The sequence below is a fragment of the Myiozetetes cayanensis genome, unplaced genomic scaffold (assembly GCF_022539395.1).
Source record: "Myiozetetes cayanensis isolate MyiCay16 unplaced genomic scaffold, myiCay2020 scf5-8, whole genome shotgun sequence".
NCBI classification, from domain to species: domain Eukaryota; kingdom Metazoa; phylum Chordata; class Aves; order Passeriformes; family Tyrannidae; genus Myiozetetes; species Myiozetetes cayanensis.
The window spans coordinates 2104524-2127158 of NW_026087742.1; the positions used below are offsets into that span (position 1 = coordinate 2104524).

The 22635-nt window shown below is 39.9% G+C and overlaps 1 protein-coding gene across 1 annotated transcript in view; it reads left to right on the forward strand.

Moving 5' to 3' along the window:
- ZNF654 (zinc finger protein 654) overlaps positions 1–21402 on the forward strand; it is a 28265-nt gene extending 6863 nt beyond the window's left edge. Inside the window, exons 2-9 of the mRNA XM_050332970.1 lie at positions 1105–1250; positions 3941–4022; positions 5044–5179; positions 7951–8153; positions 8886–9025; positions 13552–13693; positions 14862–17193; positions 17525–21402. Coding sequence (XP_050188927.1) covers positions 1105–1250; positions 3941–4022; positions 5044–5179; positions 7951–8153; positions 8886–9025; positions 13552–13693; positions 14862–17193; positions 17525–17532 — 3189 coding nt within the window. The 3' untranslated portion in view covers positions 17533–21402. The remainder of the gene's footprint in view (positions 1–1104; positions 1251–3940; positions 4023–5043; positions 5180–7950; positions 8154–8885; positions 9026–13551; positions 13694–14861; positions 17194–17524) is intronic.
- The last annotated feature ends 1233 nt before the right edge of the window (positions 21403–22635 follow it).

Here is a 22635-nt window from a genome sequence, read left to right on the forward strand (position 1 = left end):
CTATTCCAGAGAACTCTTAATAGATGTGTGAGACACATCTGAAAAAATGTCTGCTCTTCTGAAGAGGAAGGCTGTTTATCTAAAAGTCTGCTAATTCTCCTTCAGTTGACCTAGATTTGTACTGCATTAAGCTGACAGATTTTCAAACAGAAATTATTAAAATAAATGGAAATAATGGTGGAAAAGTCAGAATCTATCTACAAAACATGAATCCATCTCAGCTGCTGCTGGGGAGGAGAAAATGTTACGGGTCCCATGTCAGCCAAGGGGCAGTGGCTGCTCGTGTTGCAGGGCCTTAAAGTTAGTGATTAATCCTTGAGAGAACTGGTGAGTGCCTTTACTGACATTTCTTTACTGCTGTGCTTCCTGCTGGCCTCGGTGCTGTGTGTTTTAGACTCGGACTGGGCCTTGCAGAGGACCTCAGGGTAGGGTTACCTGTGTGGAAACATCAGGTGCTGCTGGGTTATTGAGCCAGTACCAGAAATTTGCTTTTACTGAGTAAAACCAAGATTGATTAGATGACTAAGGACTTCTCTCATTAAAAAAAATATCTTATTTTCCCCTTCATGTGTCTGTATAAATAGTGATGCAGTTCTGTAACTGTAGATGAGGCCATAACTAACCTTAGTTCCATCCTATGGATAAAAAAAGCCAAACTTACTCACTTGATCAGATAAGGAAGGGTGACTGCGGTGTTTGTGCTCAACTGAAGACCAGAAGAGTGCAGGCTATTCTTTCCCCTCTTGGAAAGTTTTTGGACTAGAGTGTCTGGATGTTGTTACAGACTCTCTCATTTGCATCCCCTCACAAAACAAAAACTGGTGTTTAAATGCAGAGTGTAATACCTACTGTGGTGCAGCATGAGAAGGAAGTATTTCCTGCCTGAAAAGAATAGTTTTAGGTCCCTTGTGGTTTGCCTTTTATGACGTAGGTCATAAAGTTTATATTTATTTATTTTGTGTGTGTGTAATAACAGAAGTAGAATTTGTCAGCAAAAAACCTAAACGCTTTCCGAGTGAGAAGGAGTGGAGATGAAGCAGGTACAGTATTAACTACAGAGAATACCTTCCACTGTAATACTGATTTCCATGTTTTGGTCCTTAGGTTGTTGAGGACTATGCTGGAAGGTGGCAGGTTCCTTTGCCTCAGCTCCAGGTGCTCCAAACAGCTCTGTGTTGTTTCACCTCTGCCTGTGTGTCCTTCCCAGCCGAATGTGAGCACGTCCAGTACGTGTTGAGTAGCCTGGCTCTGTAAGTACAGCTTTTTGGATTGTTCCCTTTGCAACACAGGTCATGACAGCAGCAGGGTCTCGTGTCCTCAGAGCTTGCAAGAGAGTGGTTTCACCAGCAGATGTATCTTGAGTTCCACGCAGAATTTACTTCCCTCATTTTGTGTCCCTGTTGAATATCCAGCTTGGCTGCTACAACCTTTTGTAGCAATTTATCTCAAGTTTTCACTCTTCTACCTCTAGCCAAGTATTTCTTAAGATAATTTCCTTTAAGAAGTCAGTCGGTTATTTTAAAATGGATTTTCATGTTTGAGTCATCAGAATGCATGATGGGAATTACTTGTTTTACAGTTAACTGACCCACAGTCACATTCAGCTTAGAAACCTGGGGAATGTTATGCCTTAAATCTCGCTCTGATTGCAATTTTCTTGAGGCATTGGTGATTTTTCCCACACTTTCAGTGTCAGGGTAATGATAAGTAAATAAGTCCAAGTCCCACTTATCTCTTGTTCTAAACCCCTGCTTTTCAGGGTTCAAGACCTGACTAGAAGCAAGAAAAGTAAATGTTCAAGTGAATTAGATGTACTTAAGCTGAGATGCACTTCATCTTCTCTCAGCAGATGGAGACAGAAGCCTAAGCACTGAATTTATTGCAGGTTGGGTTTGAGTAAATCGAGTTTATTTGTCCAGCTGGTTAAAGTGCTTCCTTTGTGTAACTATTTGACATAGTTCAGGAATCACAAGACCACAGTTTTCAAACCTGCAGTGCTCGGGTGTGTGAGGATGGGGGAGCAGTTACAACCAGACATGGTGACTTCTGTTGCTGTTTTTTTTATCCCCCAGTTTCTAGGGAAAAAACCTCCAAGTTCAGACCATGCTTATCTGTAGTTTTAAGTATGAAAGCTTGGGAGGTCAAGAGGTGCAAATTCAGGTATTTGTTGTGTGTAGGTTGGACACTCCCTGCTAACTGAGAAGTGAATTGATAGCTGAGTTCCTGCAATGTCTTGGTTTTTTGGAGCTGGGTTTGCTCACTGAGTAAATCCCATTCCAGAATGTCAGAGAATTTTTTCTCCTTACTCTGCCTGACTGGCATTTTTTTTTTTACATGTGATGTGACGTGATAGAAAGGGATCCCAGGGCTCAGTAGCTGCAGTTACCTGGGAAACCTTGCTGGAATATCTTTTGAAAAGATATGTCAAGTCTTAGTTCTTGGAGAGCAAAAAATCTGCCTGGCTGTATTTTCATGCTTGAGTAAGATTTCCTTGGTAACCAGACAATAAACTCTTAAACAGTAACAACTGTTTTATTTCCCGTATTTCATAGCCTTGCTATTCATATCAAATGGAGCAGCACCTGTATTGTCATTAATCCCAGGGGTTTTCATACTGGTGCCGGTAATACCAAAGTAGTGATGTGATAAATCAAGCTATGGATATAAATGTGGATGTCCAGTGCTGCAGGTTTTAGGATAACTGGACCAACCTGGAATTGCCTGAATTTTAACTGAGTGGAGACTGGTTGGTGATGAGGAAATAGGACTGTTTTGATGGCTTCCTTTATTAGTATGAAAAGAGTGTGATAAGCCAGGTGCACTGATAGAGAGGAAAATTACAGTTTACACTTGCTCACTGTTGATTTACAGGATTTTTTATTCAAGGTCCTGTTCATATTAAATCAGTCAAAGCAGATTTCAAAACAAGCACACATCACTTGCTATAACCAGTTTTGTCTTATTATTTAAGTTCTGGTTTGGCTGCTTTCCAGATCCTGACATGACTCATGTCTGACCTTTCCCCAGAGCCAAATGTGCCGCAAAATTTTGTTTAACGTGAAATGAGATAATGCTTTTTTCAGAACAAAGGACTTATTTAGGTAGTGCTTTGTTTCTTCATTCCATAGATGAGTTGAGATTTGAGGACCTAACCTGGGGAAAAATTCTGCCACTGAAGACAATGAATTTATAACTTAATTTTTCTGGGTCTGTGTTTGGCACAGCTTATCCCTGGTTAGGAAAAAAAATTACTGCAGCATAATCTAAAGGAACCCAAATTTTATGATCCTTTGCCATTATTACTATGGAAAACTTAGTTTTGTCTGTGTGAATATATTTTAATGGACAGTATTTCCGAAAATGAATGTTATTCATAGGAAAAAATAACTTTTTTGAATAAGCTTTATTGAAACATAATGTGGTTTTTTGTACTTTTGGGTGTTACCTTCAAATATTTTGAAGTTTGACTTGAAATCAGGGGATAACTGCAGGGAATTTTAATTGTTCTGCAAAGGGTTCCTCGTCCAGCTGTTCATGCAAACCTGCCTTTTGTTTCAAGGGCAGCTGCAACACAAGACTTCATAGGTCAGGAAAGAAATTGCCCTGGCAAAATGTTGACTTAAAACCCTGTTATCAGGATTTTTTTTTTTTTTTTTTTTGGAAAGGCATAATAATGAACACCTTTAAACCAGCATCTTCATAGAGACACTTCAGTGGGGCGTTACAGTGAGATAAAATGGGTTGGTGGAAAGTGGATATCATACCTAAAGACATGTATTGTTGGGAATTTGCACTCACATGAAGTTCCTGTTCCTTGGATGTCACTCCTTATACACAGGGCATTGATTTGAAGTGCTGTGAAAATGAATGGATTTGTGGTAGTTTCATTTTTTCTGAATCAATGTTTTCAGCTTGACTTGTCACCACTTCTGTTTTTCAGGAGTTTTTTTGAATTGCTGCTGTTCTTTGGAAAGGATGAGTTCTACGAAGATCCTTTGAAGGATATTTTAGGTTCAATCCAGGTAGTGTTGCCTACTTTCATATAAACCTTGTAAATGTTATTTATTTTAGGTTGAAGCTCTGCCTCAGTGAAATCCTCAGGTCAGCACAAATCACAAATGCAGCTGTTCTATTCTTGCATAGACTGTGACAAACTTTTGTTTGGCTATTTATAACTGCATAAGATAAGTGATCTGGGGTTAAAAATATGCCTTTTTTTTTTTTGCCACATAAGTGTGGGTTTTGGTTTTGATATTTTGTGTTACCTGATTTTCGAGGGTTGAGTTCACTGCACGGAACCACAAGCACTAATAAGAGAAAAAACTTTGTAGGGAAAGAAAGGATGAAAAACAAAGTTGTGTCTTCTGTTAATGCTGCTCATGGAGCTGCAGTTTGAAAAATAGTTGCTCCTCAGTTATTTTTGTGGTGCTACCTGTCACTGCTTCTACAAATTAATGTATCAGCACTGCTTACCTTAATTATCCAACCAACAGCCATTACTTGCTTGATTACAATCAGTGGGAGAACGTGGGACACGACCATCAAACATACTCTTTTGAATGGAAAAGACAAAATTGGTTTGAAAATGAAAGAACTTTGAAGCAGGGAAGCACACGTGAAGAAGTCCGTTGCATGTGCATGGAAACCATTCTTTTTTGTTTCAAAATTAGGTAACTTTCTGCCCATTTATGGTAATATTGACGCTTTACCAGCAAATAACAAGGTGTGGGGATGAGAGGGAACTTGATGTGAAAATCATGGGTGGCTAAAAGCATTTCCTAATATTATAGGCCAACATAATTTCTTCTACGTGGAGATCTGGAGACAAATGGTTGCTTGAGGGCTGGTGACTCATGTGGTTTAATACAGTTTTTTCCTCCTGGAACTCAGATCACAAATCCAGCACCAACATGTCTAAATCTGTCAGTGAAAGGCTTTGTAGCTCCCACTGTTGGCTTTCTTGGTTTGTATCTTTTGGATAGCCTAATTGTTTGTAGACAAGATCTTTTCCTTCTCCCTAATTCCTTTTCTTTTTCCATGCAGGAATGTCAGAACCTTCTAAATAAATACAGGAATATGAACCTGGAACTCGTGACTCGAATCATTCGAGATGGTGGACCATGGGAGGATCCAGTATTACAAGCAATTCTGAAAGCAAAGCCTGTCTCACAGGAATTAGGTACTTCATTTACCACAGTAATTTTCTAGAGCACTGAAAAATGTGTTAAGTTATGCTTTTTTAAAAAAATATTAGTCAGACTATTGCACAAACAGTTTATTTTTCTGTACTAAAACGTGCTGGTCCCTCTTTTATTTGAAAGAAAGCTGAATTTCTTTGCTACTGGTTGAAGTCTTATTTTATAGTGTAGAGATCAGAATGTTCAGACACAGGTGGTTCATAGAATTCATGGCATGGATTTACCTAATCTAGGTGTGCAACCCCTGCCAGAGCATTGGAGACTGACCTGACTTCACTTAGCCTACTGGAGAGGATCTGATGTGCATTTATGTCTCATAAATACACATCAGACTCAGTTAATTTTGCTTTTAAATTGTAAATACTTGGGCTTGTGGCGTTTCTGGGCTCTGTTTACAGCAGTGCCCGTGACTACGTGTGACAGCTGCTCTCTGTTTATGTGTGTAATTCCTAGAGCTGAGAGCAGGAGAAGGATGGAAACAAAATCACTGGAATGGAAATGAAAGTTCATAAGAGGAAAAATATCCAATCTCCAGTGAAGTCTTTTTACTAACATCTTAGTAGTGCTCTCAGGGGGTCTCCTAGGAGCTGTTTCTCTTTGATAGTGGTGGGAAATGCTGGCTTTTCTCCAGTTGCTATGATGTTAGTGCACGATACAAACTCATTCCTGTGTTTATGACAGGGTCTTCGTTCTGTAGAGAGAGGAAGAGGATTAAAGTTGAGCCTGACCCCTTCACCAGAAAAGGTGTTTTGATAGCAAATTAACATGATTAAAGGGGTAGTCTTTGTTGTTTTGTCTCCATTGTGAAGCAAGTGCTTGAGCAACGTGTTTACCCATTATTTTTATACTATAGCTGGTACAGTTCTAGTCAAATATGTACAGAAACAAAATGAAAACAAGGATTAACATAGTTTTGTTCTGCATTGCACAGTTTTGGTGATTATGATGTGAGGTTAGGAGGTCTCCATCTCTGTCTCTCCAGCAGAGAATTAGTTTATCCTTTGCTATAGTGATTCTCTTGATCATCATGAAGCCTCTCTGGTAACAGTTTGAGGATGTTGACTTAGTTTTAACCTGGCAGAGTAGGAACGAGACTGCCTGTTGTCACCAGATGATCACTTTGTTGCCTTTTGTTTCAGGCTGCATCTGCTGAGATATTTTCTCTCCTTTTTTATCTCCTGATATCCCCCCCCCCAACCCTTGACATCTCATCTGCAATGACAGATGTTTTATGTTAGATAATGAGATTTTGGAAGCTGGTTCTTTCTCTGCTCACTTCCCCTAAACCCCGATTCTTGTCAGGTCTTACAGAAAGCAGACATTGTGTGCTGCTTTCCAGGCTAGCATTATTTGGTGTCTATTTTTGTATATTTGGCCATGTGGTTCCCTCAGGGATCGTTATTTCAGACGGGGAAAGACGCCTATTGCTGAGTCACCAACGTGCAGGAGTCACTTTGGGTGAACTCCGTAATCCTGTCTTGGATTCATTAACTCCCTGGAGCAGCTTAGGCCAAGACCAAGCTCTCTGTGCCTGTCTTGACATGAGCTGTGGCCCACTTGGAGATGTTACACTCCCTTTTGAGGTGGCTGGAAAGCAAGGCAGTTACTGGGTTTAAATTGGGTTGAAACATTGGAGCAATAAACTTGTGGTATGTTGGGCAGAATGAGGTGGTCTGATATGAGGATCCAGCAAAGATCATTAGAGAGGTGCACCCAGTTAATTACTTTCTAAGGGGGTTGTTGACATCTCCACTTGGCTCCAGGGACTTTGCTGCATAATCCCTTTTTCTTGCAGTGAATGACCTCAGTTAGACACTGGCTTTCCTTTTAGCCCTCTTGTATACTGACTTTGTACCCAAAAGTGCAAATGGATAGTGGGAATTAGATTTTTTTTTCCTGTTAACAAGTATCATCTGAAACCTAACACCTTGAATAATATTCCTTTAAGTGTTCCTTTAACTTGCATAAAAATAAAGATGCTAGAGAAATCTTGTGTCTAATAGAGATCTGAAATATGTCTTCTAGGGGTTTCTGAATTTCCAGTTACTTAACTGTTAAGTGTTTTTAGTATCTCAGCTGAGAACATTTCACTCATATGTTAGCTTTTTTATGTTATCTTTTAGGTCTGAAAAAGAGAATTCCAGAAATCAGGAGCTAGGATTAAAAGGTATTTAGATATGAATTGTGCCCAGTAGCACTTTCAGAGGAAGGAAGAAGTGTATTTTCCACTTTGGCAAGAAAAATCAAGGCATTCAAAACCACTTAAGGCAACAGCATGTGGATTGTAGTTAACTTTTCTTCTCACCACTTTGAGGTCTTACATTTTGATGGGTAATGACTATCCTGAGTTGTTTTAAATGTTTTTAATGATAGTTTGGAAGTGATATCAATCCTATACTTTTGACAATCACCCAGATTCTAGTGCTGAGAAAGGAGGGATTTTTTTTTTTTTTAAATGTTCACATCTTCTGTATAGTATATATTTTACTAATCCTTTACAGCACCTTGTGTTAATCTGTTAGAAACCAAATACTGAACTAGATTACTGGTGTAAGAAAAATAACAATTTGTTTGCAGGCAGAAGGACAGATTAACGGTATTTAACTTAATATTTGATCCATTCTGTAGCAGAGCCTTTTTTTTTTTTTTTGATATTATTTGTTGACGTTGCACTATTAAAAAACAACATAAAAAATAATTGTTGGTTGGACTTCACATTCTAATTGCCTTTAAATCTTTCTTTTCTGTACAGTTAACAAATATTTAAGCTCTGAAAATCCACTGTTCTTTGAACTGCGTGCCAGATACCTTATTGCCTGTGAACGCATCCCTGAGGCAATGGCTCTTATCAAATCTTGCATAAATCATCCCGATATCAGTAAAGATCTGTATTTCCATCAAGCTCTTTTCACCTGTCTTTATATGTCACCATTAGAAGATCAGCTATTCCAGGAGGTATTGTTTGCCAGTAATACATTGTTTTCATGAGGTGGGGCTTTTATACTTGCTGGGTACAAGCTGTGGAGAGGAGCATGTGCAACTCTTGCTGTTGTAGAACCAAATGGCACGAAAATCAGGCTTGACTTAGTGCTGGCTTAAGCTTTGAAGAGGTAAATGTTAAGTGCCTGCAGATCTTGTTGAACTAAATGCAGTTTTCTGGGGGTTCGAGTGTACTTGTGGATATATTCCCTAAATAACTTAAATCATTAATATTTTGTGACTTCAGTGTGTTGACTATTTTACTATAGACTGTTATTTAGTAAAAGCACTAATTGATGCCAGCCCAGTACATTATATAGTTTTGATAGCCTTGAAATTTTTTAATGATGTCCTTTTGTGTAAAATGACACTTGAGCTGCACGAGGCTCTACTTTTTCCACTTACTAGGTAACAGTGCTTTTCTTAACCTTGTTTTAAGAACAAGCTCCCATCGTGCATAAAAGTGCTTTTGTGTACTATTTTATTGTCTCAGACAATTATTCTGATGGTCACTAGTGTAAAAACTATGAAGGAGCTCTAGATACGTCCAAAATCTTAATTTACAGACCTACACAAAAGCTGTTCCAAAGCCAGCCTATGTTAATAGCAAGTCCTGAAGTTTTCGGTAACTGTAGCATAGCAGGGTCTGGTAGGTTTTTATTTCATGTCAGCAAACTTATCTAAATTGATTCTATTTTAATTGTATAGCACTTGTTGAGGACTGATTGCAAGAGTGGAATTGAGATCATCTGCAACACTGAAAAAGAAGGGAAGACTACCTTAGCCTTACAGCTTTGTGAATCCTTCCTAGTCCCACAGCTCCAAAATGGGGACATGTATTGTATCTGGTAAATACTTTATTTCTGGTGAAGCAGCTTAGCAGGAAATAAATGCTTGTTGCCAAAATGAAACTCACCTAACATTTTTTAAGATGTAGCTCGAGTTTAAAAAATACCAGTTAAAAAAAACAAACAAACAAAAACGTTCTAACACGATTTTTTAAACATTCCTAGTGCATCAGTTGTGCCTGTTTGCCTTTTTACACAGGGTCATGTGCAGTGGCAGTGCATAGAACATAACATTTACTAACTGCTTCAAATTAAGAGAAGAGTGAGCCTTTACATACCATAGGCTATAAAACCTAAAAATTTATGATGAGCATTTATGATCAGCAATATGTGTAACAATATGCAGTCTGTCGGCTCTTAGCAATGAAGATATTTTGCTCTGTAGCTCTGGTGTGTGTCTGAATGTGTCTGAAAAGAGAATGTGTCACTCTGAAATGTGCTGTTGATTATGGAAGCAGAACCATTACACAAATGATGGTCCTTCAGAAAACATTTCAGTAAGGATGTCTTCATACATGTTGAATCATCTTGATACTTGGATGTTTTTAGGGGTTAAAAGTGTTTTTCTAGAGAGTTAACAAATTTCATCATTCTGAGGGCTGGGAGATGGCTTCTCCTGTTTAGCCTTTATAATTGGTGTACCTGAAGGAACTTCTGCATTCCTTGATATAAAGTATGCTTTATTTGTGTGTTTGATTATGTTGTTAAAGCAAAACAGCTTTAGCAAGGGTTTGATCTTTTTCTTCCATCAATTGAGATCAGATTATTCATCTGCATAACTAATTTTCACATGGAGTTGAGAATCTCTCTAGGATTTTTGTGTTCCCAGATTGCAGGGAATTGAAAAGTTTCTTTTGTCTTGAAGTAACCAAGTCAGACACGATTTTTGGTTCGTTACTCAATTTGTTCCTTAACTGCTGGATGAGTAATTGTTCAGTCAAAACCTTTGGGGTTATGGTTGACACACATTTATAGTACAATGTGTTGGCAGTGGCTGGTGGTGTTTTTCATTCAGTCTGTCCAGAAAAAGGTGGTTGTGGCTGTCCCCATAGGACAGAAGTTCAACCAAAAAGGTACACAGTTTGTGTGAGCCCAGTGACCACGTTAGAGTGGAATCCCTATTTGCTGATTCCTGCCCAAATGCTGCCTCTCCTGACTGCTTACTTTTTAGGGAACTGACAGATGTAACCTGCATGTATTAATTACATGGTTAGTGCTGTCTGTTTCAGGGATTCAGTGTTTTAAAAAAGGCATTTTTAATAACTTAAACCTTCTTCTTGTATCCTTTGCTATATAATGTTAGCCTTGCTCTTATCCATCTCATCATTGGTTTGCATCGTCCATTTTTGAAACTGCTGCTCCAAACAAGGTGTGTCTGTCAAAGATGAAATTCCAGAAGAGACTCAAGTGCTTTAGGATACCTGTTTTAGAAGGAAACAATCTTAGTCTTTTAATCTTTTATTCAGAATAGAGAACTTGAAGATCTTTGAAAGAGTTCAGAGCAGTTACATCTGTGCAGCTCAAACAGCTGTTTCACTCTTTACAGATGCTGAGCCTTAACAATTCTGTTATAATGTTATAAGAATTCTGTATAATGCCTAATAGGTCATGTGAAGGCATGACTGCGCTGTAATTCAAATTTTTGGAGAAGTAGGAGCCAGGTTAATTTAACTTTGAGAGCGTATTTTTCCCTAGAGGAGATTTTAATGTCTTCAGCACAGCATAAATCATCTCACCCTGTCTGGAATCGAGGGCAAAAGTTAAGTAGCAAAGTTAAGAGAGCAGAATAGATCAGAAAGTTGTGAATGGCAGATATTTGCTACCTGTATGAAATCATGAAGGTGAAACCATTACCTGCCATCTCAGAGGGAGATGAACTCCAAGCAGCTCTGTTGCACAACTCTTACTTTCACTGATGTTAAGATTAAATTCTAGATTTAGATGAACTGAATGGTTTGTCTGAAATCAAAGCCCACTTACAAATCAATCACAAAGCAAGCTGTGTGTGGTCTCACTGGAAATACTTTCATACAAGGTATTGGTGAGAGATCAGTCCACAATGATGTAGTGTCGAGGTGATGTCTCTTCAGGAGGACAGTGTTTTGATGGAACAGTCATAAACAGGCACAGCAGAATTGCCTTCCTCCTCTGCCAGGCAATTTTTTAAACGCTGTTTGGGCTGTTTTCAAGTGATTCCTCTGCAGTAAATTCAAAGTAAGTCAAGGAATTTTTTACCACGTGTTTGATCAGTCTTTTGGTGAAGTGTACTCTCTATTTCCAAGGAAAGACAGACCTTCTGCTTCTCAAAGGTATCAAAGGGTTGAGGTCTAGCTCAGGCAGGGTTGGTTTAACCATCATCTTGTGTTGCTGATGGAGATGTGCGATGGTTGTGGCATTTTGTAGGGAGTTAAAGAGACTGGAATGCCTCTGGTCAAGAGGTGCTGAGTTCTGTGATCTCACAGGAACAATTTAAATGGCCCTAACACAAGTCCATAAAAGCTTAGGAGAGGCCTCAGTGTGAACTAAGTTACACCATCCAAGAAGTAAAGGTCTTTAAGTACTCTACTACTCTGCCTTAATGACTGTGCAAAGAGAAAGTACCGCTGCTCTGTGATCTCAGATTCATCATCTGTGTTCTGGTCAGAGGCACTGAAATACCTCAGGTGCTGCTGACTTCAGCATGGCAAGTTGGTATCTAAAGCATAGAAGTGGTTGAAAGAGTCCAGTCAGCTCCTCAAGAAGACTTTAATCCTTGACGATTGTCCAAGTGAGAAATATGCTTGAGAAGAAGCCACCACGTCTACAGGAAAAATAAGACTAAAAGACTAAAATATAGGGTCAGTCAAATGGTGGTTAACACCTTGTTCTTCCCCCATGGGGCTGTTCCTCATCCTTCCAGCTTTCTCCATTCCTTTTTCAGCTCTTTCCTTGGGCCAGCCATCATGCTTGTCTGAACACCACAAACCCCTTCAACCACTGATCTCTCACAAGGATAATTTGAGTTTTCTCGAATCTTCTGGGATTAGTGTTGAAATGGCTTGCTCTGAAATGGTGTGTGAGGCAAAGCAGAGGGTAAACTGTTATGGTAACACATAACAGCAAAATCATTCAGTTCTTACCTCTGTGCTTCAGACTGAGACTTTCACTGAGTTGTTACGAATGGTTTGGTCCCCAAAGACACTCGTTTTCAAACTTGTGTGTGAAGTTTGCAAAGATGTAGAAATCAGATTTCCTGCCTGGTAAAGGCAGAGGTGAACAGTTTATATCTTTAGAAAACCTGCAGGACTAATTTTTTGTGCATAGAGCTGCTTATAGGTCTTTTCACAGTTTCCCCCATGTAAGCTTGATCTTTCTTTCAACTTTAGTTTTCTTGGGTTCTGAATGAAAGGAAACAATCAGGCTCTCTTGTCTTGCTCTTAAATAAATGTCAAGCAGAACTGTAGAGCTTTCCTAAATGTAAAGGTGAAGTTGGTGTTTTGTCACAGGCAATTCTGTCACTTCCCTTCAGTCAGGCACTGACTTTACTAAGAGAAGCTTAATCCCTAAAGGTTTAATTTGTACCTGGCACAGACTGGAGACTCTGGAAGATCAGCCAGATATTTTGTCAGTAATTAGGTTTGTTTTCTGAGGGAGCACACTGGTGGAATAGAAAAGTGTCTTCTTTCAGAAAATGAAAGTCAATTAGCCCTGTTTTCATTGTAATGTTGAGGTGGGATTTCTGCCTAAACACTCCTAATTCATCTGTTCCTGTGTGAAATCTTTGTGCTGGCAAATCTTATCGCTCCAAGTCAAGTCCTGTTGCCTTTCTGCGCCTCTGAATCGAAGTGCACAGAATTTGCAGGCTGTGTGGTTTAATTAGCTCTGTTTTACAGGCTGAGCACATCACCTGTGTAGCAGCTCTGCTGCAGAGCCCAGCAGTCTGTTCTTGTCTTTCCTTGTGTCAGGCAGGAATGTTCTTGGACTGAAGATGCCCGAGATGCAGGAATAGCTGTAGAGCCTGATCCCTTCATATAATTGCTTTTGGCAGAAAATTGTGTTGTGATGCACATAAGTGGAGAACATCACTGTTCCTGACACTGGACCATACCACAAGTTGCCTTTCTGCAGTGCTTCCACTCTCCACATTCAAAAGCTTCTTTTCCTGAAGGACTCTTCACCCTTGTCCTGAAAGGAACTTAATCCCAAGAACACCCAGAGCTTGATGTTTATTGCCTGTGGTGTTAAGGGTCAGATCTGTACCATCTGATTTTATTGTGCAGTTCTCTCTATGAACTAAACTGAATACATTAATATTTCGTTGAATGTCTAATAGGCTCAATGACAGAAGATACCCTGAATGCTTTAACAAAGTAATTGAGTTGCATTTTTCATTGTGCACGTTATGGTGTTAATTGGATTGGTGTTAAGCCCTCAAATATGATTTTAGTCACAGAACATGCAAATAATTGTCTTTAGTAATGCATCATGCTTAGTGACAGAGTTCTAAAACTCAATCTAATTGGAATATTTTGTTCTGTACTTAATAGGGACCTGATCTTCATTTGGAGTAAACTGCAGCTTAAATCTAACCCTTCAAAACAAGTATTTGTTGACCACTGCTACCAGCTCCTAAGAATTGCCACAAATGTCAGAGTCATTTTCCCTTTCATGAAAGTCATTAAGGATGAGGTAAGTTCTGTTTGTTTTTACCTCAGCCACCGTTCTTTTTGTAACTAGTTAAAGACAAGTGATGTTCATATTGTGTAATGACCAGTTTTTATGGAAAGTTAAAAGACAGGGAATAGGGAAGGAGCACTGAGTGCCAGGATCTGGTAATCACAGTGGTGTTGGATCAAGGGTTGGACTTGATGATCTCGAAGGTCTCTTCCAACCCAGTTAATTCTATGATTCTATTCTAGGGACAGTTTGTAATCAAAAGCACACAGGCATGTGAGTTGTTTCCCAACAAATGTTGTTATTTATCATTAACCTGATTTAACAGAGCTCCTTCCTATTTTGTGCCCTAAATCAATTGTAAATTATTTTTTCTGGGGGCTGCTGTACAGATCAAAATGCACTAATTTGCTGCTGGTATGTATTTTGGTATGTATTTTAAAATGCTTGTGATGGTACTAATAACTTCTATTTGCATCTGAATAGTCTTTATTTTTTAATAACCCACTACATTGTCTACATATGTTAACAGACATTTAAATATAGAAGGTATTAATTATTTCCCAACTTCCTGAAAGCTCTTTTGACTTTAATCTGCTGCCTGTTGGGCAGTTTGTTTCTCCTTGTCCCTCTGAGTTGTAGTTTCAGGCATGTCAGTGCCCCCAGCCTGAAGTGTGGAATACGAATTATGAAAATTCAAGCCTTTTAGATTCCTTGGCCACGGGTTGTTATGGTTTCCCTGGTGGTTTTTGTTCGAAATTGCAAGCGATGTTACCCTCATTTTTATGCAGTGCAAGCTCAGTGAGTTAGAACAAGGTCAAAATACAGAGTAACTGTGTTACAGTGTGGAACAGCCTAGGCAAGGAAGAGGCAGACAGGAGATACTCAAGAGATCAGATATTTATATTATATTTTATATCAGGTTTCTTGCAGTCTTGGTTTATATCCCCAAATAATTAGTTGTCTTTAACTATAGAACTGCAGGGCCCAGAAGTTTTTAGTAGATGAATATAAATACATGGGGTGTTGATGTTTGGGCATTGTTTATGGTAGTTGTGTTTTGTTTTTTTTTCCCGTGCGTCTGATATTCTTCATTTTACTTTCGAGCTGCAGATTTCTGTGAGGCCGTCAGGAAAATAGCTGTGCTTTGTAATTCCGTACACTCCCAACTTCCTTTCTGCAGGTTGGTGAGGATGGTCTGCAGATCTGTGTCGAGATATGCGGGTGCGCCCTCCAGCTGGACCTGCGTGAAGATCCCACCATGAAGAGTCTTATTTATAAAGCAATCGCTCACTTTCTGCCCAACGACCTGGAGATCCTGCGGATTTGTGCTCTTTCCATCTTCTTCCTGGAGCGCACCTTGGAATCTTACTACACTGTTGAACACTTGTATAAGTGTGCAGATGAAGAGTACAACGAGTGCACTAGTTCTGTTCAAAACCGCGTGCGTTTTGAGCTGCTCCCCATCTTGAAAAAGGGGTTGTTTTTCGACCCCGAGTTTTGGAATTTCTTGATGATCAAGCAGAACTGTTTGGCGTTGTTGGGGGATAAAGCCTTGGACGGCTTGGGTGAAAGTACACTGGAAAACTCTGCTGCAAATCCCGAGAAAATAGCGGAGTACAGGGCTCTGAGTGAGGAGCGTGCCCGTTTGACAGACGTGAGCAACGGGGAGCTCGACCCCGGGAACTGCTCTGGGGCCCGGTCCAAAGGTCATGCCAAAAAGAACCACGAAGCTCTGGAGGCCCCTAAAAGCTTGGGTCGAAGTGAGCCCAGGCACCGCTGCGTGATATGCAACAAGGAGTTCCTCGGCGACCACATCGTGAAACACGCACAGGCTCACCAGAAAAAGGGCAGCTTTTCCTGTGTACTTTGCACCAGAAAGTTCAGGCAGAAGGGGCTGATGCTGAAGCACTTGAGGAATCACGTCAGGAAGATAGAGAGGCAACATCTTGCTGCAGTTCTTGAGGCTGGTCAGCAGGCTCCTGCTCTTAGGGAAGTAGGATGTTCTGATGTTTCTCTGTCTCTTGAAAATGGGAATTCCTGTGGTTCCAAAGATACTGCACCAGCGGCTACAGTAGCTCCAGGTGCTGAGCGAGTGGTCCAAGGGGAGGATGAGAATGCAGAACAGGGTTTTGATGCGGTGGAAAACCACCTGAGTGACCAGGATGATGCTACTGAAAATAGTAGTGACAGCTGTTTTAATAACGTTCCTGATGCTTTAAGTACAGAGAGTTTGCCTGAAGATGATGAGAACTCCAGTAAGGAGTCACCTGTTCTGCATAAAGTGAACGGGGCTTTTTGCCCTCGAAAACACATCGATGCTTTGGATGAGGAAGGAACCTTTAAGTGCCCTGCTAATGGTTGTGCTCGGGTGTTTAAAAAGATAAGATTCCTCAACAAACACGCAAGGAAAAGTCATCCAACTGACCTGAAGGTGCAGCAACACATAATGAAGTGGAATAAAGGAAAGTGTCGGTTCTGCCAGAGAAAATTTGCTGATTCCCAACATTTTATAGACCACCTGAAGAGACATGTGTATCCAAATGTTTACTTTTGTTTACACTTTAATTGTAATCAGCGATTTAAGCTGTCAACTGAGCTTGCAGAGCATACAAAAAGTCACAGTGTGTTTAAAGCTCGGTGCAATTTTTCAGACTGCTGTGAGCTGTTTGAGGAGCTCCCTTTGCTGTATGAACACGAGGCTCAGCATTATTTAAATAAAACCCCGGAATGTTTGGAAGATGCAAGTGAAAAAGATTCTTCAGATGATCCTTCAGAACTTTGTAGTTTCCAGGATGATGACGAATCCGTTAATGAAAAAGAAACTGTAGATTTACCAATTCCAACTTGGAAGTCGAGGAAGGACTCTACAGAACCAAAGACATACATTCAAAGTGTGGAGAAGAAAGCAAATAACGTCATTCACAATGGAAATGAAAGTTCATCCGAGGGTAGTGCTGCAGTTTTAAGTTCCATAGACCAAAAGGCACCCGTGTTACAGCCAAATTCTGAAAACTGTAGTGTTGTTAGTGACCAACTAGTCAATGGGCACAGTGACCCAGGTCAGGCGTCATCCAAGTCGTCACAGACACCTTTGGACAGAGGGGCAGATGAAACAAGGACAGAAAATGGGTCAGTGTTACCAGTTTTACAGAATTGTCACGATGCACCACAAAATAATAATAATAATGCTGCTGCTGCTGCCTCACAAGTACCTTCTAAACCAAATCAGACAACAGAGACTACTTCATATGGTGTCATCCTAACAAAACCCTACGTTAGACCATTGCCTCCGAGTTACCTTGATGAACGTTACATTAGCATGCCAAAACGTAGAAAAATTTTGGCTGAGGAAGTAGATGCTTACTCTGAACAAGATAAAATTTGTAGCAAAACAACAGAAAGATTTAGATGTGGCAACTGCTTGACCATCTACTGTAATTCAGAAGCACTTGAGGCTCACCTTGCACAAAAGAAGTGTCAGACGCTCTTTGGATTCGATTCAGATGATGAAAGTAAGTCCTTCCAGTCCTTCTGGGTCGGTTTCTTTGGGGGTAAATACCAATCAGAAAATGGTTTTGGAAATCAGGCAGCCTGATGGAAGAGATGCTGGAACTTAGTTAAATTGCAGTACTTGGGCTTTTAAATGGACATGCTGTCTAGAATAAGAAAGAGGTGGCCAGAATTTGTAAGCAGCTCTGATGGAAAAGCCTTCTCCTCAAACAGAAGGGTTAATTCAGTCTGTCTGTCCTTGCATGCTTGAAACTAAACGTGCTGAAAAGCAGAAGCAGTGTTCTAGATTAAAGAAGGAGTTGCTTTTTGACCCCGGTGCATTCTCTTTTACAGGTGCCTGATTCAATGTTCTGGAGGAAAGTATCAGATAAGGAGTGGTGTGAGGAAACACTACACAAAGAAGCATCAGTTCGTTTCCCAGTTGGCCTTAAACATGAAGCAGTCTCAAATTACTGGAGAGAAACATGACCTTGATAAAGACAAAGCACATTTTTCTAGACAAAACTCACAGAGGAGTTAATAGGAGCTCTGCAGGTCTCGAGTCCAGAAAGGTTGCTACAAAATCCCCAAAGTACCAGTTCTCTGAAAAGCCATGTTCATTCCAAATAGGTGATGGAAGCTGAATGGCCCAGCCTTTCTAGCAGGAAGGTGTAAGGAAAATAAGGCAAGCAGAGATGTTAGTTGCCTTGTGGAAAAAACAGCCAATTCTGAAAGCTGCTTTAGTTTGTGTCAATAAAGGGGGGTCTGTCCACACAGTTGGGAAGGAATCATTCCAGAAGGTGTTAATTATTATGCTGTGGATAAGAAATGCATAGAGGAACCGTGCATTCTTCTTTCAAAGCTCAAGTGTGGGAGTCATATTATCTGCTCAAAAGCATGGAGCTCATTTAATAAACTTATACTCAGAATCCAAAGAGGAATGTGGAAAGAAATCTTGAGATAGATGGAATGCTGGAATAGCCAAAAACTCGAAATGCAGCACATAGCAAGGAAGAGTGAGGTGATGCGATATAAAACTTACACGCAGTGGAAATCAGATGCAGTGCAAGAGAAGCCCTTTGCAAGGCCAGGGTGAAGGTGCAGGTAAAGAGTGTCCTGTGAAACCTCTGTTGTAGGTGTGGGAAGGCCAACCCAAGCAGTACGTGCACAGATCCCGTGTGGATTTTAACAGGAACTGATTGAAAACAAATGCAGAATGTCGAGGAGGTTAAACTTGCATTACAGAGCAGAGTTTGTTATTATGCAAATACAGAGGTCCCTCAGCTGTGGGTGTGACTGAGAAGAACTTGAGAAGGCAGACAAAAGCAGGGCACAGGTTGGAGGGGGGAAAAAAAAGATCAGGAAGAGCCTGTTTTACATGTGTGATAAATGGTGGTGGGCCACAACTCAGTACTGTAACTACTTATTTACTGTCTAGAGGAAGGGAGAAAATAGGTATGGACTCAGTCTCTTTTTAAGACACATTGTAACTTTATTTAGTAGCATCCCTTGAAAAGAGCCTTTCCCAGGAGTTGGTGAAGGAGTTACTGAAATGTTAAGCACTTTATTCGAAATTCACTGTTCACAGAAACAATCAGAATGTGAAGACAGGAAGTGTGAGTCCTTCAGCTCTATGTGTAACACTGAAATGCAGAACATTTGGGAACCAAAAGGGTGCCCTTGTAGTTTTTGGTCTTCCCACCCCAGGCAGAGGTGTGGCAAACATGCACATTGCCCAATTACCATGCTGATATCTCCTCCCATTTATCTCCTGCCACCTGACAGAGTGTTTATTTGGGATCCTGTGGTACACGGGTAACATTTTAATGTGATTGTAGGCAGGGTAGAGATGGTGGTTCAGGGATGGAGTCCTCACAGAAATGTGGGGTGGCAAAGCCCAACTGCTCCTGCTCAGCTGGTTTGTTTATGGAATAGTTCATCACAGCGTGTGTAAGGGCTTAAATCAACAGATATGGAAAAAATTAATGCATAAAAAATGCAGAAGTGCGTGAAACCTGTTCATTGTAGCAATGGCTCACATTTGCAAACCCGAGGGTGTCGTTTTAGGATAGGCTGTGAAGTAGTTCTGGAACTAAATTCAGCAATGCCTCTGCTAATAATCCTCTGTGAAAGCAAACAGGGATTTGCATTCATTCTGCTTTCTTTTCCCCTCCCGCGAGGGTGAAAAAGAATGCAAATTCGAAATCTTAACTCTTGAACTCTTGAAGGAAATTTTTGCCTTAACTTTGAGTTGGATTGACAGCAAAGGTTATAAAATTATGATCACAGGTGTGTGTGCATTCCATCAGTACCGATCATGGCCCACTTTCAGAGATTTGTATGACGTTCGAGGCACCAAAGAATTGTTTTTTTTTTTTGCAGCTGCAAAAAGCCTGATTTAAATGCATCGTTCATTATATATAAGTATTATACACACAATATATATATATATTTACATATATAAATACATTAAAAGTTTGTTTTAAATTTAAAGGGGTCCTTATCAGACAAATGCACTTTGACCTTTTTTGCTTTCAAGTTACCAACTAATTTTTAAGGACCCAGTTTTCACGTTGAATGTTCCCAGGCTCCCCTTTCTTTGCTTAACTTTGTTAATCTAGTTAAATTTCCTTAAATATATTTTGGGGGAAAAAGTTTTAATTTTAAAGTATTACAGTTCTAAAAATCTGAAAACCGAGTCAGTAGATATGGCAAAAATGTTTGTGTAAAATCTTTTCGATGTACCTTTAATCTTTGGTGCTTTTTTGCCTTTTCCCTGGAGCTCCATGTGTTTGAAGATGCTTTGAAATCATGATTGAGACTTGTATTTTCTTTGGTTTTAAGTGTGTAGATAAATGCATCTGTGTACATGCATAAACTGTGACCATAATTTTCTGTACCTGCATTAAACTCATTTTTTGTTCGAAGATGCTTTTCTTGGACACCACCATTTGTTGATATCATGTGCTCAGTAGATACACTCTGGAGAACAGGAAACATGAATTCTTCTGGAGGTGAAAATTAGCAAAAAAAACCCTAACAGTTACCAGAAATCTGTTAAATTGACCTAAAGTAGCAAGTGGGTGGTAACGTTTTTTAAGTCATGATTTTTACTTCAAAAGACATTGCATTTTCTTTAAGCTCCTCTCTGATACCCGTTGGTATTCTCAGACAGTTGCAGTATTAAGCAGCTTGAATCAGAAGCGAAAAGGTGACTTGTGTAATGTGTGTGGGATAATTCTCCATGCTTTTAAAGGATTCTTCAGTATGTTGAGTATTACCTTGTACTAAGCCTGCAACTTGTAGGGCTGAAAAAGGTTACAAATCCAGATCTGAAAATTGGTTTTGTTTGGTTGGTTTTGTTTTTGTTTTTTTTCCCCCCAGTCATTAAGAAGCATTGTATGATACAATTGGAAATCCTTCAATAAATTGATTCAATATTTGATTCAATGAATGCTAAAGTCCACGTGTAATGTAAGCCTTGCAACTCCCTCAAAGCTGCCTGAAGTTACACATGAGCTTGGGAGCTTTGTTGGATCAAAGTTTGTGCGTTTGTTGTGGATAACTGTGTTCCAATAACATTCCTCCAGCTGGCTGTAACTTGGATTTGGACTTTGCTTTTAAGGCTCTTCTCTAAGCAGATCATGTTTGACTGGAAAGGTCGTGGAAGTTCTAATTTCAAAGAGTTGCCACTTGGTGGGCACCTTTCACAAAATAGAGGAATACTGAAAGTAGGTTGGAAGTGGTGATATCTGTGGGGAAAGGTCACTGGTACTTTGGTTATTTAGCCATATTCATTAAAATTATATAAATTGTATAGTTTGGATAATTTATAACATTAAACTTTGTGATTTTAATATCACATTGAAGGTTCAGCTGTACTCATTTCTTTTATTGTTTAACACCAGTGCTATGGACAAAAGACCCAAAGGGGGTGGTAGTGTTACTATTTTCTTAATTTATTTGGTACTGTATAACACCTTTCTGATTAAATGCAGTGTATGCATTTTGGGACTCTTAATTTGTAAAAGCTGTTACAGGTTCAGCAAGAAAGGAAATTTGTGCTTCCTTGTTGAATGTTAAATTATTTTACTTTGCATTTTATATAAGAGTACAAATTAAAACTGAGCCATCAAACTGCAATAAATCTACAGTAGTGTTTCATTTTAAAAACCTTTTTGTACTGTACATAGATTTGTTCAATAAAACATTGTCTTTGTTGTTGATAGAAATGGATCTTGTCTTTTGGAGAATTCCTCTGAAACTGCTGCTGCAACTTTCACAGCTGCTGTGTTGGGTTTGGTACGTGATAGTTGCCTGTGAAGATGCCAGGTTTTGATGTTCCAGGGGTTATTTGGATATGAATATATCCAAATATATTGGATATATATGTGGATATTTGGATTTGAATTTACTAAGCATCAAAACAGGGGGGTGGAGAGGGCATTTAGGTGCTAAAGTGATTTCCTAGGGCTCAAAACCCCGCCAAGTCTGGATGCAGATGTTTTAAGATCCCTCTGCTTCTGGTTGGTTGTTTTCATCATAACATTGTTCGAGTTCTTCAGTGACCTTATATTACAAAATGCTGCCCTAAACCTCTTGGGAGGGCACTAGTACATGGAGCTGAGCCTCGGTTTTTGCACTTAGTGAACTTTTGTTTGTCTCTGATAATGCTGCCAACAGAGATAGTAACCTCTGGTGTGAAACACTTGTTTTTCACTGCTTTGTTTGGTCCCCTTGATTGAACGGTGTAGTGCAGAGATAAAGACAGTGTAATTCCTTTTTTTATTGTTATTATTATTATTTTGCTTCTAAAAGTTCAATACTTAAATCTGAAAACGCTGGTTTATTTAGAATTGTTACAGTCGTGTAAATTCTTGATGTTCTTGGAGTTTAGTGTTGCACAGCTGGATTCTCAGGACTAAACATTGAGTCTCGAGCCCAAGGGGAGGTTGAGGTGCCCGGATCGAGGAAGCACCTAAAAAATTAGATAGACCTCAAAAGACCAAAGGGGCGCTTGAAATACCTAGGTAAGTTTAAGACAAAGGGCCAACTTTAAGGTTGTTGAGTACGTGGGTAACTTTGTACAGACTGGGCTGTGTATGCGTTGGGAAGCTGAGAAGACCATTGGGAACTATTTTTTTTAGAATTATGGAGGGAAAGATAACAATTGTGACGGGTATAAAACACGTCAATATAAATTTGTAAGTATATATAAACAGGTACAAAGGTTATGAATGTATATCGGGGTGAGGCCGCACCCGCTCAGAGCAGAGCGGGACCATCCCGTCCCTCGCCCGGCCGGCGGGCGGGGAGGGCGGTCATTACAGACCTGTTTGATTACAAACTCCTCACACAAGATATAACATACATTTATTACATTTAATTTCCCTTCCCCGCAGCTTTCCGGGGCCACCCCAGCCCTCCTGAGGTGCCTTGTGAGGGGCCCGGCGGCCCCGGCGCGG